The sequence below is a fragment of the Hypomesus nipponensis genome, chromosome 11 (assembly GCF_054491055.1).
Source record: "Hypomesus nipponensis isolate SF chromosome 11, ASM5449105v1, whole genome shotgun sequence".
NCBI classification, from domain to species: Eukaryota; Metazoa; Chordata; class Actinopteri; order Osmeriformes; family Osmeridae; genus Hypomesus; species Hypomesus nipponensis.
Window position 1 is genome coordinate 7,379,200 of NC_140371.1, and position 19,227 is coordinate 7,398,426.

Below are 19,227 nucleotides of genomic sequence, written 5' to 3' on the forward strand. Positions count from 1 at the left end.
TTCGCGGGGAATTGTTGAATTTGCGTGAATTGGTGCGATCGCAACATCGCAAATTCCTGGAGGGTCTGGCTGACGAACAGTGCACGTGCATAAAAAATTTAATTGGCCTACATTAATTGTCAACCTTTAAAACAAAATAAAAATGTATTGCTTTCCTTAGCCTATCAAACATTCTTTTGAGTTCACTTTCAAGAACACAAGTTTGGCCAAAGTCTGAGGCTTCAGACTCGTGCGGTGGTTTCTTGACAGCAGGCCGGCAGCGGAACAAACTCTCTCTGCCCTCGCAGACCTGCTGATGCTCAGGATGCTGAACACAATGCGAGCTACTTTAGCCAGGTGGGGAAGACGTGGGGCCCTATCTTGCACCCAGCGCAATTGACTTTGTACACCGACGCAAGTATCATTCCTATTTTGCACTCGACGCACAGTGGACTTTTCCCTTCACAGACACATGTCGGCAAACGTTCCCTGGTGCTATTTTGCAGTTTCAGAAAACTATTCCGCCACAGACCAAGAAAAACATGGTGTAAAGTCAATGGTGTGTTATTCAGATACTATTTTAAGGGCGCATGCTTGGCCCGTGCGCACTGCTGGCGAGGCAGGGGTCTTCTTCCTGCGAAGCTATGTTACTTTGTTTTGATTTATTGTATGGCTGTGTTACATTTCTTTCATGTCAATGATTAAAACGATTTTCATAAGAAATCTCTATGTATGTGAACTTGATTTGTAACACTTGTGGCAATTTCAACCCACGTCTGTTTAACCGAAGCTAATTTGGGTGGGTTTCTTCTTCCATCCCAGTAGTCAGAATAGTCGTCAGAGTAGTCAGTTGGGCTATGAATTAAAGGTTGGTTATTCGCCATGTATGTTACACAAACACAGAATTTATTGTGGCAGGAAGGTGCAAACAGTAAACATTTACAGGTCTTAAATTAAGTAAGTTAAACTAATTCTAAGAACTAAACTATAAAAAAAATATAACATGAAACATAAATAAAAATATGAATAAGAATTTGAATGAGCAGCATGAGCGGGCAACTTACTGCAATGAGAACTGCTCTGCCTTTCCAATACAATGTCACTTCTCTATCTTTTACGGCCCTGACGAGAACGTCGGTCTCCTCGGCTGTGAACCGCTCCTGGTGTGCGCGTGGCAAATCCGCTGTTATAATAGCAATCCGCCATGGAACAAGCGCGCCTGCTCTTAAAGGGAATGTGAGATGACGCTCTGATTGGTTTATTGCACGTTCCGCCCAAACCACACCTATGAGTAATGTAGCTACTTCCGACCAACCCATTTTAGTCATTTATCCAGCCGGTATAATAGCAACAGCGCCGGAGTCCCGCCCACAAAGTTACTTGCATTTCACATTTTGATACTTGCGTTTCAGATCATTAAAATAGGACCCGTCGAGTTCTTTCCTAAATCGAATAACATCGGCGCCCGGGTTCTGTCTCGGGGATGAGAGGTACTTTTCGACTTCACCTTTGGTAACCTTCACCTTAACCTCCGGTTACACGTTTCAGCTCGCTGAAGTATGACCCAAACAGGCAAGCTCTTTTTGTTTCAAGCTTGGGATTCAGGTCGGCAGCTGGTAGGGTGTCAGTCTCGGGTGTTTGGCAGGGATCGTTAATTTCCTCAGTTTCTTTGATGTGGAGTTTGTGGATTTCAGAATCAGAAGGGATTTTTTTCGCCTTGAGTGTTTTCACAAACAAGGAATTTACTTTGGCAGGCTTTGGCACACTTTCCCTGAGTTTGTTGCATACTGACTCATCTCAAATTTTCCATTCTCTCTTTAAAACGGGGATCTAACACTGATGTGAAAATGAGATGTTTATCAGTAAAGCATATTCCGTAGCGAATTGACACATTGTTTGCCGTTTCTGCAAAAGCAGCGATGTCCATTAGAAGTGCAGCATGAGTGCCATCGCAGAGCAGAGATTTGATTTCCATGACAGCAGGGAGAATCATCCTAAGGTTCCCCAGGTTCCCCAGCTCCTTCTGCATTTTGTCTGTGAGGTCTGCTAGCGGTGTCAGCACACTGACAAGGTGTGTCAGCTGCCGTACTTGATTCAGGGTGATGTTAGCAACATTAGACTTGAGTTTGTTTTGACATAACGGCTCCTTTTTGAGCAACCGGATGACCGACTGAGTCATCCGCAGCTGGCTGCTCCATCGAGTGGGGCAAGCAGTTGTCAGCCGGACACCTAATCGGACGATTTCCTCGAAGTACAAGGTGCTCTTGCGTACCCTTTTCACCAGGTGCCCGACTTTCACTGACCGCCTATTAATGTTGTTGTGCTCATTAACGGCGTCTTTGATCACCAGCTGAAACATGTGAATTGGGCATCTCAGATGTAAATTTGACACAGTAAAGTACTGATTTATTATGGTTTCTACATTGGTGGTTATCTCTTCCACTTGGATTTGCGAGGATGCTCATCCTCCTCTTCAGCGCTGCTGTTGGCATCCGCGGTCACTCCTCTTCGGCCTCCTCTTCAGTGCCAGGGAGGAGGTTAAACGCCTTGATCATGTTACTGGCACTGTCAGTGACGACCCGAATCACACGTCGTTGCATGTTCCAATATTTCAGTACACTTTCATACTTTTAGTAAATACAATCTGCGTTATGGTGCCCCTGTATAAGCTCAAAGTCCAACAAAACCATATGCCCTCGGAACATCCCATTGATGCCAAGGAAGCTGTGCCCTCTTCTACTGGTCCAAATATCCGCTGACAGAATCAACCCATCACCATTTTGCAGTAGGTCTTGCAGTTTGGCTTCCATTTCTTCCAAGGCATGTGGCATGAGCGTGTCCCGGACAGTGTTGGGGGGGGGGGGGGGGGGGGGGGTGTAGCCCGGTTGAGCCGTATTGGCGAAGTGTTGCATGTAAATCATTTCATTAAATAATAAATCCAGCTCTCTTTTTCTTTCCCTTGTTATGGTTGAAAAAAAAGCTTTGAATTCCTCAACCCTTTTCTCTTGTTGCTGATGCTGCTCCTCTCTCACTATAAAATACAAATTAATTGATAATACAAATTAATAGCACTAATTAAATTAAACAAACCATATTAGGCCTAGTTTATATCGCAATATATTGCAGAATACAGCAATGAGTGCCGCTTTCCATATATTGCAATATATGGAACATGAATATATAATATATGTGGTTATATATCCCAAAATTATGTATTCATAAATAACCACCATAATGTATGACGCTTTATATGGGAAAATGTATGGGTAATATATGTAAAGATATAGTGTCACATGTATGCTTCATATATGGTAGAATATATTCTAAATATATGTAAAATTATATGGAAAGATATATTGTACAATGCATGTGTACATATATGAGAACATGCCCATACAATGTACAGACATATGGTGATATTTACATTTAGTCATTTAACAGTCGATCTTATCCAGAGTGACTTACAGTAAGTTACAGGGACATACCCTGAGGCAAGTAAGGTGAATTGCCTTGCCCAAGGACACAGCTTCATTATTGCGCTTCCGGGAATCGAACCGGCAACGTTCTGATTAATAGCCTGATTCCCTAACCGCTCAGCCATCTAGAAGGTATTGGAATCCCGATTCAAACAGTACCACCTGCTAACTGAAAATGTGCCCCCAAAAACGTAAATATCATAAGATTGATATTTATTTAGGGGAAAATGGCTAATTCAAAAGAAGTTTGCTGGAAGCGATCTTTGTCAGTATATATTTCAATATTTTTCCATATAATTTTACCTATATTTAAAATATATTCCACAATATATTGAAAACCTATCTGTACATTTATTTCATGTATATCTTTCCATATAATTAGGATTCCCCCATCAGGAATAGGCTTTAAGTTGACTTCCCCCCCTAAAGTACCCTGCAAAGTTTCACCTTAATATGTGAAATTAGAATTAGAACTGTCTGAGCTTGGACCAAATGTGACTATGATTGCCATAGGCGAAACTGGAAAGGCTAAATCTTGGAATGGCTCAATTGGATTAGAGGTTGTGCTGTTAAACGAAGGGTTCCAGGTTCAAGCTGTTTGAGCTTGGACCAAATGTGACTATGATTGCCATAGGAGAAACGTTTTATTTTGTTATTCAGTAACTGAACACTGCAAAGTCTGGATCTTGGAATGGCTCAATTGGATGAGAGGTTGTGCTGGTAATTGAAGGGTTCGAGGTTCAACTCCAGACATAGGCATTTTTTTTGTTGACAAAACAGTTTCTAGTTTTCAGGGTAATCCCGGTGTAACTATCTATTATGTCAATTTTACAATATTTTGCCATTTTGAAGGAGGAATTTGCCATTGCTGCTTGCAACTATATTTTCTACATATAATTCAAATATATTCTACCATATATTAAAACATAAATGTGACACTATATCTTTACATATATTACCAATACATTTTCCCAGATAAATCGGAATACATTATGGTGGTATTTATAGACATAAAATTGCATATATTTTGGGATATATAAACACATATATTATATATTCATGTTGAATTTGTTGCAATATATGGAAAACGGAAATCATTGGTGTATTTTGCATTATATTACATGAATATAAATTATAGTTGATAATATATTAGTAAGATATTTTTCATCAATATATTATCCTATGTATTTCCGAACAATATAAATATAAAATCCCATATATGGACATATATTTCCTAATGTATCAAATTATATTTTCCAAGTGAACAGACCAGGTGAGGTCGTTGCTGATGTTCACCCCGAGGAACTCGAAGCAGCTGACCTTCTCCACTTCAGATCTATTGATGAGTAGGGGTGCATGGTCCTCCTCCTGCCGCCTCCTATAGTGCACAATCATCTCCTTGGTCTTGCTGATGTTGAGAGAGAGGTTATTGTCCTGACACCATGATGTCAGTGTGTCAACCTCTCTGTAGGCTGACTCGTCACTGTCAGAGATGAGGCCCACGATGGTTGTGTCGTCAACAAACTTAACAAGGAGGTTGGAGCTGTGTTTGCCGCACAGTCGTGAGTGAACAAGCAGAACAGGAGAGGGCTGAGGACACAGCACTGGGGGGGTACCTGTGTTGGTGATCAGTACAGATGAGGTGTGGTCACCGATTCTCACCAACTGTGGCCTTCCCGTCAGGAAGTGGAAGATCCACTCGCAGAGGGAGGTGCTTAGTCCCAGGTCCACAAGCTTGGAGACCAGTCTGGAGGGGATGATGGTGTTGAATGCTGAGCTGTAGTCAATGAACAGCATCCTCACATATGTATTCCCCTTGTCCAGGTGGGAGAGAACGGTGTGCATAGTCAGAGCGATGGCATTGTCTGTAGACTTGTTGGACCGGTATGCAAACTGCATAGGGTCCAGGGTGGGGGGCAGCGAGGAGCAGATGAATGATTTGACTAGCTGCTCAAAGCACTTCAAGATGACAGAGGTCAGTGCTATCTGGCGATGGTCATTCAGACATGTGACCTTGGTGTTCTTGGGCACAGGGATAATGGTGGTCCTCTTGAAGCAGGTGGGGAGTACAGACAGGTTAAGGGAGAGATTGAAGATGTCACTGAAGACCCCTGCCAGCTGGTCAGCGCAGCCCGTGAGGGCCCTACCTGAAATGCCGTCTGGGCCAGGTGCCTTGCGAGGGTTGATCTTCTTAAAGCACAGCCTCACCTCGGCTACAGTTAGTGTAGGCACACCACTGGCTTGGCCTTCAGGTAGCTCCACTGCAGGGGGGTCACTGTCCCTCTCAAAGCGAGCGTAGAAGGAATTCAGCCCGTCTGGTAGTAGGACAGACGACTGGGTCTCATTGTAGCCTCTCCCTTTGTAGTCAGTAATGGCTTTAAGTCCACTCTACATGCGCCTGGGGTCAGAGCCATGGTTGCTGGAACCACCTTGGTCCTGTAAGCCCTTTTTGCTGCTTTGATGGCCTTCAGAAGGTCGTATCTGGTCTTCCTGTACTCATCAGGGTCCCCAGAGTTAAAGGCGACAGTGCGGGCTCTCAGCTTGGCCCGGACCGCGGCATCAACCCAGGCGGTATATGGTGAATCCCAACGGTGTAACCGCTGTGTCGAAGATCTCCGGAGACAGCCAGGTCTTGACAAACGCCAGTACACAGCAGTTCCTGATGTCCCATTGGAATTTGACATGAGCGTTAAGTTCATCCATTTTGTTGTCGATGGACTGAACGTTAGCAAGTAAGATGGTTGGAAAAGCAGGTTTGAAGCATCGTTTCCGAGTTCGAACAAGAACTCCCGCACGCCGGCCTTGTTTCTTCTTCCTCCGTCTCGCAGGTAAACAGAGCGGCGGAACAACAAAGGGCCAGCTGCAGTCCGAGCTCGCACTCCGAAAAGTAGAATTAAAGTTCGTAAAATAGTCCTTGCCTAGTGACAACTTAATGTCCAGAAATGTCTGCCGGTCGTACTGAATAAACAACAATATAACATTGACAAAACAAGTAACGAACTTTAAAATGACAAACAAAAAGCTTGGTTTTTGCGGAGCTCTCGTCGGCGCAGCCATCTCTAGGCGCACCGGAAATCGGTACCTTAGTGGTAAAGGAGGAGGAGTATTGTTTTACATTAAAGAACACCTTAATTGTAGCCAGATTGAGTGGTCAAGTGAAATTAAATTTGAATGTATTGGTTTGAAAGTGTCACTATCATCACAAATGTCTCTGACTCTTATCTGTCTCTACAGACCACCATCGTCCAAATGTGAATTCTATGATCAGCTTAATTCCATGTTAAAGGAATGTGACTTTGACAAAGAGGTTATTTTAGTGGGTGATTTTAATGTAAATTGGGAGGTGAACAAACCCACAAGTATAATCCGCTCTTCTCAGTCCTAGATCGATTAGATTTTTAGCAATAAACCAGAAAGAATAATCAAAACACACAATATGGTAACTGGTATTTCTGACCATAATTTAATAATTCTTTTAACAAGAAAACTTACAAAGAAACGCTTTAAAATCTGTTCTACCAGAAAAGCTTATCAATTGAGAATACCAAAAGGTGTCCAACTGTAACGCCAGAGCCTTCTGCAGTTAATTGGCTGCCACGCTCAGCATCCCCAGAGTATTAGGACAATCGGCTACACCTGTGTCTTGTTTGGTTTTAGTATTTAAGTGTCTGTTTTTGGTTTGTCCAGTGCAAAGTCTTGATCTTGTTTTGCAGTTCAGTCCGAGCCTTGTTGAGTAATCTTCTACTGTTGCTGACCCCTTACGGAAGGAAAATATATTGCAGTATATTGGAAAATATGATGTGATATATTAGGCAATATATGTCCATATATGGGATTTAATAATTATATTGTACGGAAATACATGGGATAATGTATTGATGATAAATATATTACTAATATATTATATACTATAATATATATTCATGTAATATATTGCCATATATTGCAGAATACAGCAATGATTGCCGTTTTCCATATATTGCAACATATTCAACATGAATATATAATATGTGTTTATATATCCCAAAATATATGCAATTTTATATCTATAAATACCACCGATTGGTGGCAAGGTGGTATTCCGATTTATATGGGAAAATGTAATTGTAATAAATGTAAATATATAGTGTCACATGTATGTTTAATATATGGTAGAATATATTTGAATTATATGTAAAAAAAATATAGCTGCAAGCAGCAATGGCAAATTCCTCCTTCAAAATGGCAAAATATTGTAAAATTGACATAATAGATAGTTACACCGGGATTACCCAGAAAACTAGAAAATGTTTTGTAAAAAAAACGCCATTGCCTGGAGTTGAACCTCGAACCCTTCAATTACCAGCACAACCTCTCATCCAATTGAGCCATTCCAAGATCCAGACTTTGCAGTGTTCAGTTACTGAATAACAAAATAAAACGTTTCTCCTATGGCAATCATAGTCACATTTGGTCCAAGCTCAAACAGCTCTAATTCAGGCATATATAAATAAATGTCAATCTTATGGTATTTACGTTTTTGGGGGCAAATTTTCACTTAGCAGGTGGTACTGTTTGATTCGGGATTCCATTTGAAATACTGTCGTTGACAACCTTATTAGAATACCTTGTAGATGGCTGAGCAGTTAGGGAATCAGGCTATTAATCAGAAGGTTGCCGGTTTGATCCCCGGAAGCGCAGAAATGAAGCTGTGTCCTTGGGCAAGGCAATTCACCCTACTTGCCTCGGGGTATGTCCCTGTACTTACTGTAAGTCACTGGATAAGATCATCTGCTAAATGACTAAATGTAAATATCACCATATATGTCTGTACATTGTATGTGCATGTTCTCATATATGTACACATGCATTGTACAATATATCTTTCCATATAATTTTACATATATTTAAAATATATTCTACCATATATGAAGCATACATGTGACACTATATCTTTACAAAAATTACCCATACATTTTCCCATATAAAGCGGCATAGATTATGGTGGTTATTTATGAATACATAATTGCATATATTTTGGGATATATAACCACATATATGATATATTCATGTTCCATATATTGCAATATATGGAAAACGGCAATCATTGCTGTATTCTGCAATATATTGCAATATATTACATGAATATATATTATAGTTTATAATATATTAGTAATATATTTATCATCAATATATTGTCCCATGTATTTCCATATATAATATATTGGTCAATGTAGTGGAAAATAATATATTAACAATATATTAAAATGTACTTCAAATCATATATTGGTAAATATATTTTCTTTCCGTAAGGGACCTTAGTTTTCTACCCCGTTTTTGGATCTCCTGTATTGCCCTGTCTGCCGTGTACCGAACCTTGCCTGTCTGACCATTCTATTAAATCTGCGCTCTGCGCTTAGATCCAACCCCGTCTGGTATATCATTACACCAACATTTATTTGAAGATGCTATAAAGGGAATTGATTGGAGCAACCGTTTAACGGGTGCAAGTGTGGAGGAAGACGGCAACATCTTCTTATCCACAATACAAACCACAATTAATAGTTTCCTTAAAAAAGCCAAGGTAAAACAAAATGAAAAGAACACACTTCCATGGCTAAATATTGACATTTGGAATTTCAAGAAAAAGGGGACTATGCATTGAAACTGTCAATCAACTCTAAATTAGGAAATGATAGGCAGAAATTCATAATGTTGACAAACCAGGTAACAAAAGAACTTAGACAAAGGCAAAAGCTTTTTTTTTTTTTTATCAAGATCATTGAAGAAGCAGGGGGTGATTCTAAATTAATATGGGATGTATGTGATGAATGTGAACGGGTGCCTTACACAAGATGAAGCTGTAATTCGTTATCGTTTTACATTTGCTTTATATTTGTAATTTGCTTTCAATTCATACTTTATCAACTCAGTGCTAGAGTTAACTCAATTCTCCAGTATTGAGTAGAGTTCTGGCCTCACTTTAGAACTCGAGGACAAAAGATGTTTATGGAATTGATCATATCTTTCTGAAGAAACACATAGACACACTCGCTCACCCTATAACAGGCATTGTCAACAAATCTCTCAGGCAGTGTGTGTTTCCAAAAGGATGAAAATCAGCCATAATAATACCCATTTTTATGTCAGGAGATTCAACCGATGTCTCTAACTATCGGCCAATCAGTATTCTCCCTGCTGTTTCCAAAGTTGCTGAGAAATGTGTTGCAGAGCAACTTATAAAACACCTCAGCAGTTCTCCATATCAGCTACATCCTATGCAGTTTGGTTACAGAGATCATTCGACTGAAACAGCCAACTGCTTTTTCTTAGAGAATGTGAAGCTTAAAATGGATAAAGGGGGTGTAGTAGCAGCTGTTTTACTTGACCTCAAGAAGGCTTTTGATATGGTCAATCAAAATGTCCTGATTAATAAGCTGTCAAATTTTAACTTTTGCCAAGAATCTCTTACCTTCTTGAAATCGTATCTTGAGGGAAGAATCCAGTGTGTCAGAGTGGGTAATGTCTCATCATCTACTCTGGGATTCAAAGTGGGAGTCCCCCAAGGTTCTGTTTTAGGACCTTTGTTGTTCAGCTTGTACATGAATGATTTGCCTGGTGTCTGCAATGGATGTGATATTCAAATGTACGCTGATGACAGGGATTTATATGCATCCAAAAAACAAAGAACAAGCTGTGCTTAAGCTCACATCCACAAGGACCAATGTATCTAAATGGCTTGCAGATTCATGCCTTCATCTGAATGTTAAGAAAACTGTTTGTATGTTCTTAAAAAAAGGGCTTGCAAGGTGTCACCAGAACCAGATGTTTATGTTGCTGGCAAAAGGCTACAGGTAGTATCCGATTTTAAATATTTAGGAATCTTTATTGACTCTAATCTCTCCTTTTAAAAAACAGGTAAAACATGACCAATGTCTTAAAATTTAACCTCATGAATTTTAGATATACAAGAAATGGTCAAACCATGCAAGCTGTATTTTACAGCATTAAAACTGTATTTTAATGCAATGATTATCCCCCATCTGACCTACTGTTCAACCAGCAGCACAATGTTAAAATCTATCCATATTCTCCATAAACAAGCTTTAAAAACACTTAAAATTTTTAAAAAGTCACCATCACTGCAGTATCCTCATCAAACACAATATCTTGAGTTGGGAGAACCTTGTTAAATTCACTGATGTGTGTTTGGTTTTTAAAATGTTAAATGATATTGCTCCACCTCCGCTTAGTGATTTTATTAAACAGCGCACTCAGACTGGCAGACACACTAGATCTGCTTCAAGAGGTGATTGTATTATTTCACATAGGTCTAGCTCTTTTAGCAAATCAGCATTTTCTGTAAATTCAGCACACACTTGGAATGCTCAGCCATCACACATGCGCACAAAAGACACATACAAAACAGTCAAACATAGCGCTAAGGAATGGCTTGTTGCCAATCAGGTATACAAGCATTGATGTACTGTCTGCTTATATGTGTGTTTGCCGTGTTGATGCATGTCATGTGCCTCATGCGCTTGTACTGTAGGTACACTTTTCTGTTGCTTATATGTGAACTGGGTGTGTCTACGTTACTGTATGTATATTGACTTATTTTAACCTTAGTATGTTATTTGATATTTTGTAATTTCAGGCTGCCTTTAAACATCTGGCTGGGGACAGCAGATGAAAAATAGCCTCTCTGGCTAACTCTGGCGCACTTACAGTTTTTGCTGTTGATCAGTGTGCATTGTCCCTGAAATAAATGAGAAATAAATAAATAATATTAATCGTACACCTGTATGACTTATCTGTTTCTTTTTGAAGTACTTTGTGAACTCCATTATTGAGGCGTTTTCTTTGACTGACAACAGTGTTGATGACTGCATGACACAGATGGATTCTGGGTCGGGCTTGGGCATGCTTCAGACTCGTGGCGTGCGCATTCCTGCAGCGAAATTGGAGCGGGACGAAATTGGAGCGGGACCTTTAAAAAAATCCCTCTCTGCGCTCTGTCCAAAATCTGCCCGCTCAGCGCTCACTCCGCTCCCCTCACATGCTCTTGCGCCTAATGCACCGGAGCTCCTATAGTAAAAAAAACTGAAAGTGATCGGTATAGCTTTGCCATATATAAACCCAACTTGTATACACATACAAATTGTAATTGGACCATCACTGGTTTACCCAATGGCTGCAGTAGACCAAATGTGACGTCTTTGCAAGACAAAGCAATATGTAAACACCTTTGATTACTGGATGCTAGGGATGGGCATAATTAATCGACGATCGATTATCGATCATTAAGAATTTCGTCGATGATTATTATTTGTGCATCGATAAAACTAATGCGTGTTCTGTTGTGTAGTGTGAGTCTTGAAGGAATGCAATGGATTTCACTACGTGGCAGCAATTAAACATTTTACCAAACGAAGCCAATGTTTGGAAAAAAACGCGAATAGTTGTTCTTCTTGTAATAGCTACAGATCTCAATGCGGAAACACGCTGTGTTTTTTCTATTTTCACTGCATTTTAATATAGCCTATAAATAGTGAATTTTATTATAGTTGTTTTAATGATTAATCGAAAATCGATCGTTAATTCTCCCGACAATCGTTTAAGACAATTTAATCAAATGCCCATCTCTACTGGATGCACAAACTCTGTAAACCCTGGAAATATATTTTTACAACACTGAAACATTTTACAACACTGAAAGTATTACTAGGATGTGATGCATAAAAGAATAAACAAAAATATACCAAACATGACATTAAAAGCTGTTTAGAACTGTATGTGAATCAACACAACTTTTAATGACAATATCAGAGTCAACCTTCCTCTTTAACCATAGGCAATTTTACCACGGGTGCACCCCCTATTGTTGGGATGAAACATTTTTCATTTTCAAATTAACGTTTTTTGTGATTTTGGAAAATGTTAGTGATGTCAGAGTTGTATACAGTGTTGGGCAAGCTACCAGTTACACTACATTTAATGAAGCTTCACTACAGAAGCTAACCCCTAGGGAAATGTAGCTAGCTAAGCTACAGCAACATGGCAAAAGTAGTTTAAATCATTCAGGTCTCTGCCAATACAGCCCTACAACATATACAAACATAACCAAGAGAAAAGTTTAATTTCACTGTCTTAAGGGACACTTCAGTGGGAATATGACTACAGGCTTTAATGTTAAACATACAGTAACATTCTGTGTATTCCTGTTGTTTATGCCTTTACTTGCAGCAACTCCATGGCAACAACATCCATTTCAGAGATTCATATGAGATCAAGGAGGAACTCGGTTTGGGGGCATTCTCTATCTGCAAGCGTTGCGTCCACAAGATCACCAGTGTGGAATATGCTGTTAAGGTATGGTGGCTTTTCAGGGACATCAGTCACTGGACAGCTCAGTTATAGGAACTTGGTGGACACACTTGACCATAAAAGTGTGCCACCAGTAACATTGCATCATGCCAACTTTAAATTGCTTTTGTATGTAGATTATAATTTATTTTGGTTCGGTAAAAGAAAATGGGTAACTGTTTTTATTTCAGATCATAGACAGAGCTAAGAAAGATCCATCGGAGGAGATTGAAATCATGCTGAGATACGGGCAGCATCCCAACATCATTACACTAAAGGATGTAAATATCTGTAATCTTGGTGCTTGATAATGTGCATGTGTGCTTATAAAACAGTGTGTATTTTAGCTGTCTGCCTGTGTTGCAGGTATATGATGATGGGAAGTATGTGTACCTGGTGATGGAGCTGATGAGAGGCGGAGAGCTGCTGGACAGGATATTACATCACAAGTGTTTCTCTGAGAGAGAGGCTTCTGTAGTGCTATGCACCATCACCAAAACTGTGGAGTTCCTCCACTCACAGGGGGTCAGTAAATACAGAAAAAGAGAGACAAAATGAAAGAGGGAGAGAGTGACAGTGGTAGAAATGGTAGGGGTAAAATGACTGAATGAGAGAAACAACAGAATGTGGATTGGTTGTTTGTTTTTATTTGTTTCAACAATAGATAAGCTCATTTGTTATGTTATTTCTGTTTGTGTCAGGTGGTTCACAGAGACCTGAAGCCTAGTAACATCCTTTATGTTGATGAGACTGGAGACCCAGAATGCATCAGGATCTGTGATTTTGGTTTTGCAAAGCAGCTGCGGGCTGAGAACGGTCTGTTGATGACTCCTTGCTACACCGCAAATTTTGTGGCTCCAGAGGTAAATGAACAAATATAGAGTCTACAGGATCAGAGTCATGTGCCATGACTGTTACCTATCACAGAGTGTTATCTATAAAAAAAATGGGAACACTTTACATTAACAGACCTGCCAACATGTACGCATTTTGCATACCTGGTACTCATTTTGACATTAAAGTACGCTGTTACGAGTTGATGCTCTAAAAAGTATGCATAACGGTCAATAATGCTTTGGCGATTTTCGGCCGAGTCGCCAAAGCATACATGAGAAGTTGCAGCGGAGCAAGAAGCAGAAGTGGAGTTTGACCAATCACAGACCCCCTGCGATTACTATCGTTACTATCTTCTGTATGACCCTCGAAATCAGAGAGTACAAGGTTACTCTTCAGTCAGTAGAATCAACCGCTGTTTAGGTATCAGGTATCAGCAATTTTTCACTCTGACTTGGCCTACTTCTCTAGCTGACTAACTCTCCCTTCTCAGCAACATCTGGCCAATTCTTCCAGTGAGGACATTAAGCAAAACAAAAAAACACTGAAAGGAAAACTGACGAGGAATGCAGAGATAAGATTAAATTAATTTAATTTGAGCCCATCGATGTTAGCTAACCATACGGTCTTCATGTTCTGTGTCTTGGCTGTGTTACAAATGGTTAAACGTTACGTTTTCTTGGTGTTTTAATATTACTAATTTCAGACAAACTCTTGTAGTAGGCTACCGTGGCAGAACCACCGAAAAAAAAAGGTTGCATGCACTTCAAAAATGTCTTTGTCCAGACTTCCTCACCATGCTTTCTGCACAGTGTTCAATGTCGATATTGACATCATTCACCAAGGAGCAACAGGTAACGAACACAGTATGATGTATATTATCAGAGAATCATAGGCCTACCTGTCAATTTTGAACATGTCCGATGTTCTTAAGTTCATGCTCGAAGTCTGCGACAGCCTTCTACGGTGACCACACGTAGGCCTACGCACAGCTCTTGTCAATAGGCTATATGATTCTACTAATAATAGGCCAATGATAATAGCCTAATAAAACTCTCCCACTGACTAGAATTTAATTAAATGATAAAGAAGATGAACACAGTGCCATCATTTGGTCTTAGCAGTTGTCTAGTCCTGGTATCACATCATGTAATTGGGCTTGCATTCAAACGTCCGATGTGGGGAGAAAAAAAAACGTGATGAAACATGACACTTGACAGGTATGAGGCTGTGTTAAATATGTTAATTAAAAAAGGGAAAATATACAACATGACCATTGTGTGAGAAGGTCCTAAGTAGCTTCTAGAGTGAAACAACCTCCTAGAGGAAATTGAATAGGCCTTCTGCGTGTTGCTCACTTCTGCAGAGAAACGTTTTATTAGGCTACAAATTTGTTGTCGCAGTTATCACTTATAACAGTAGCCTATCAGTCTTTTTTTATTTCATTAGGCCTACTAAAGTGGTTCAGAACTGCATTATTTATAAGCTCAGAATGCTGTCTATTGGTTCAAACATGCAACAGCATAGTAACTAATAAAATGAAGGCCAAAAAATCTTGGACAGGACAACAGAAAAATCTTGGGGGTATACTACATTTACAACAGTTATCTTTATGCCTCAGATAAATAAGGTATTTATTCTAAATAATGTATTTATATCTAGAGAAGCTAGAGACTAGCCAACATGAATTTAATATTCCTTTCCTATTAACAACTTACTAACCTTGACCGTTTGGTCATGCCGGGAAATATCTAACCTCGGCTTTGCCATATTGACCTCGCTATCGCTCGGTCGATACATTCAGGCCTCAGTTTGATATTTCCCGGCATGACCTCACTCTCGGTTAGTAAGTAGTTAATATTTTTAGATTGCAGATGCCACGTTGAAGGGGCAAAACATAAAAAGCTCAAAAGCACTATATTATCAGTGCCCGAAAATACCACAATGCAATGTTTTGCAGAACAGGATACGCACACAATACGCGCAGAAACATTTTTATTTTATAGCAGAGCACAATTTGCCACTATCCATTGCTGATCATGCAGGGCCATTATTTCCGAAAATGTTCCCAGATAGCCAAGCAGTACAGCTGTGCAAGACTGAATGAATGATTAGGTGAATGATGAACAGACCACCACCAACCTTATGACCTTGGAGCGACCGAAGATGTTCCACAACAGTTTGACGGCAAATATGGTCGATTGAATGTTGACAGACTTTGCAAAAAAGTATTGATCCAACCTCATAATGATCAGCTGAAAACTCCCTGGCTCTGTCTCTTGCTGTAATTTGGGTCGATAAGTGTTTCCTTTTAAATTCTTAGCATTTTTGGCTAACGTATTAATAACAGAGACGTAATAGGAGTTGAAAAGTGTATTTACATTTAGCCTACTTGAAAATCCGCGGGTTTTCGTCGGAATTCTGCGCCCGTGTATTCCGTTTGGGCCTGCTTATGATCAAATCCCCATACAGCATAGCAAATGATGGCAGCACGGACATGGATGATGCTAAACTCTATCCTTTGCTCGTCCGAGTCATTGATCCCAGCGTGGGCAAGATTATTGTTGTGCTGCTGAAACTTGTTGAGTGCAGGAACTCTACTGAGGAGGGCATTTATGATCTTGTTGACCACGCGCTAAGCAAAAGGGGAATACCATGGAGCAACTGTGTCAGCTTTGGAACTGACAATACATCAGTAATGCAGGGCTTAAAAAGGGGAGTTGCAGGCTTTATAAGAGGCAAAAATCCCCAGATGCACATAATTGGCCTGCATGCCACTTAATGCATATTGCTGCTGAGAAGGCTGCAAGACAGCTACAAATTGACATTGAGGACATGCTCATAACAATGTATTACTACCTGGACAAGAGCATTAAGAGGAAAGCTATGCTTTGCAATGTCCAAATGATGTGTGATGCTGAGGTCAGAAAAATTATTAAATTGTGCTCAACAAGGTGGCTATCCCTTGGCCAATGTGTGAATCGCCTACGACCGTGTTTTTTCAGAGGAAGCAGCAGGGACAAAGAAGCATCCAATGCCATTAAACTCCTCAGCTCGTTCTCTTACAACCCCAGCTGCCCCCACATCCTCGTCCACTCTTACGGCAAGCAACAGCAAGTCAAAAGGTGGAAACAGGCCCTTACCAGTCAAATCAAGACAGCCAAAGGTAGCATTCGCCACTCCCACACAGTCAATGGAAGCATTTGCCACTCCCACACAAGCAAAGGTAGCATTCACCAAATCCATACAACCAAAATTTGCCCACGCCACTCCCATACAACCAAAGGCAGCATCTGCCACTCCCATACAAGCAAAGGTAGCATTCACCAAATCCATACATCCAAAGGCAGCCCACGCCACTCCCATACAACCAAAGGCAGCCCACTCCACTCCCATACAACCAAAGGCAGCCCACGCCTCTCGTATACAACCAAAGGTAGCCCTGAACTGCTGCACCATGCTGCAGTAGCTGACATAAAAGTGCCAGTATGGTACTCCGACTGTTACGGATGGGCGGGCCGCCGGATCGGACGGATTAATTAGCATTTCTGTTGCCTTTATGGTTCTCCGAAGGCTGGGGGTGCTGAAAAAAATTCACCGCCAGAACAGTAGGTGGAGAAGCGTTTTGTCGAAAACACGTTGCTTTGTTGCGTCTTCGTAAGTTAGAAATCGTCGTTGTTTATCTCCCACCTCTCATCACACGTGTGAGCCTCCTACCAGCTGTCACTAGTCAGACGATGAGTGCAGCAGGTGCAGTCACATATTATATTAAAGACTGTGTTTAATGCTATATAACGACCTGAAAGAGCAAACGTATCTCTATCATGGTAGGTATTATTTGTGGGGAAAATAGTAGCACTCTATAACAAAATGATATGCTTATCTTATGTACACTATAGAAACTATTAAAAAACGATTCCATTAAATGAATTCATTCTTATTTTCTTTGGTATTTTTGTGATTAGCATTGACGATTGCTGGGTAATATGTATGTTGTTGTGCTATGGCAAGCCTCTATTTGATAATGTGACGAGACGATATGATATAGACAAGGCTCTGGTTTTGTGAATTCATTTCTCCACCACCAAGTGTATAATCCAATGTGAAAAATGACAAACAAAAAGACTGAAAGACTGATAATTGGAAACAAAAAGATCCATACAAACTGTATGTGCAGTCAAAACTACAATGTACTACTCTAGGGGCCCGTTCGTCGTAAGGGTTGAAGCTAGGTTAATCATTTGTCCCTTTAGCCCGTTAACATTAGCGAGCTAATTGAGAACCGCAAATATCGGTTCGTCGACGGCTGATCCGCATCCAAATCATGTGGTTAATTTCAATCAGGCTAAACTTATCAGGGCAAGTGCACGAGCACGTCCTACTTCAAAAGGCAGTCAAGGTCGATCACCAAAACCGTGATTTTCTAACGGTATGATGGCGGAAAAGACGAAAGTTAGAGCGGTGATATTCTCGCCATCTGAGCAAACTATTAAAATGAGTCTCCACGAAGACAATAAGCATATTATCATGGCTAAGTCAAACACCGCCACCGCTGCCAGAGCAAGACAGGCATCTTGGCAAAAAAAAATACAGATAAACTAAATGCGTATTTTGGTAAAATGTATAGGCTCATCTTTAGTGCCTTATTATGGAAGCAAATCGTGACCAAAATTCAAATGAAAATGCATTTCCAGAAATGCTTTTTCATTTTAAGAATGTGGCTGCATTATTTGACTCATAAATACAATTAGTAATCAATCATCCTATTTGCATTTTAATTTTCTTCTTTAAGACTGCTCATTCTTTCACTTAATTAAAATGAAAACGAAAAACACATTTGAAATTTAATTTTCAAAATATGCCCCAGCAAATCGATACCAAAATTCTATTTGAAATGTAAAATTGGAAAATGAAAACGCATTTCCAGAAATGCGTTTTCATTTTAAGAACGTGGCTGCAAAATCGTGACCACAATTCAAATTCAAATGCATTTCCAGAAATGCTTTTTCATTTTCAAGAACATGGCTGCAAAATCGTGACCACAATTCAAATTCAAAAGCATTTCCAGAAGTGCATTTTCGTTTTCGTGTTCTGCCCGCAAAGAACTGCCCATAATTCGAAAACGAAAATGCATTCTGAGCGGCGCAGCAGAGTGACGTCAGTAGCCTCTCTTTTTCAGCTACCTGCTGACCGAGCTACCCATCTTGTTCGGTAGGGGGCGGTGTGCACATACGCATTGCATTACATTACCAAATTTGCCTAGAAATTGACTGAATTGCCGGGTATTTAGAGGACGCATCACAGATCATGGCGCTCCCTCAAATTATGCATACACTGATAGAATTAGCTGAGATGGTAGAAACTAATAATATATCTGAGTCTGATGCCCGTGACCGAGTAGAACAAACTGAGTTGCTAGTTGCTTGAGGAAGACCCAGATCATCTGGGATAGCACACATACTTCTTGCCGACGTTGGCCCGATGTGTATAAGATACGTCGGCAAAATGTAGTATGGAGATAGTTGGTATTTGATCGAAACTGACTTCCAGATTATGTCTGGACGATGAATCAAATCACACCCGGCCGCACTAC

General features: G+C 40.2%; 1 protein-coding gene across 4 annotated transcripts in view; it reads left to right on the top strand.

Moving 5' to 3' along the window:
* rps6ka2 (ribosomal protein S6 kinase, polypeptide 2) overlaps positions 1–19,227 on the top strand; it is a 254,687-nt gene that overhangs the window by 227,437 nt on the left and 8,023 nt on the right. For 2 of the 4 annotated variants that reach the window (XM_084667191.1, XM_084667190.1), the window contains 4 exons: positions 12,681–12,806; positions 12,992–13,081; positions 13,167–13,325; positions 13,502–13,663. In XM_084667191.1, coding sequence (XP_084523317.1) covers positions 12,681–12,806; positions 12,992–13,081; positions 13,167–13,325; positions 13,502–13,663 — 537 coding nt within the window. Of the gene's footprint in view, positions 1–12,680; positions 12,807–12,991; positions 13,082–13,166; positions 13,326–13,501; positions 13,664–16,639; positions 17,488–19,227 lie in introns of those variants that run through there. The other 2 variants (XR_014724671.1, XM_084667192.1) reach the window with 2 other exon arrangements.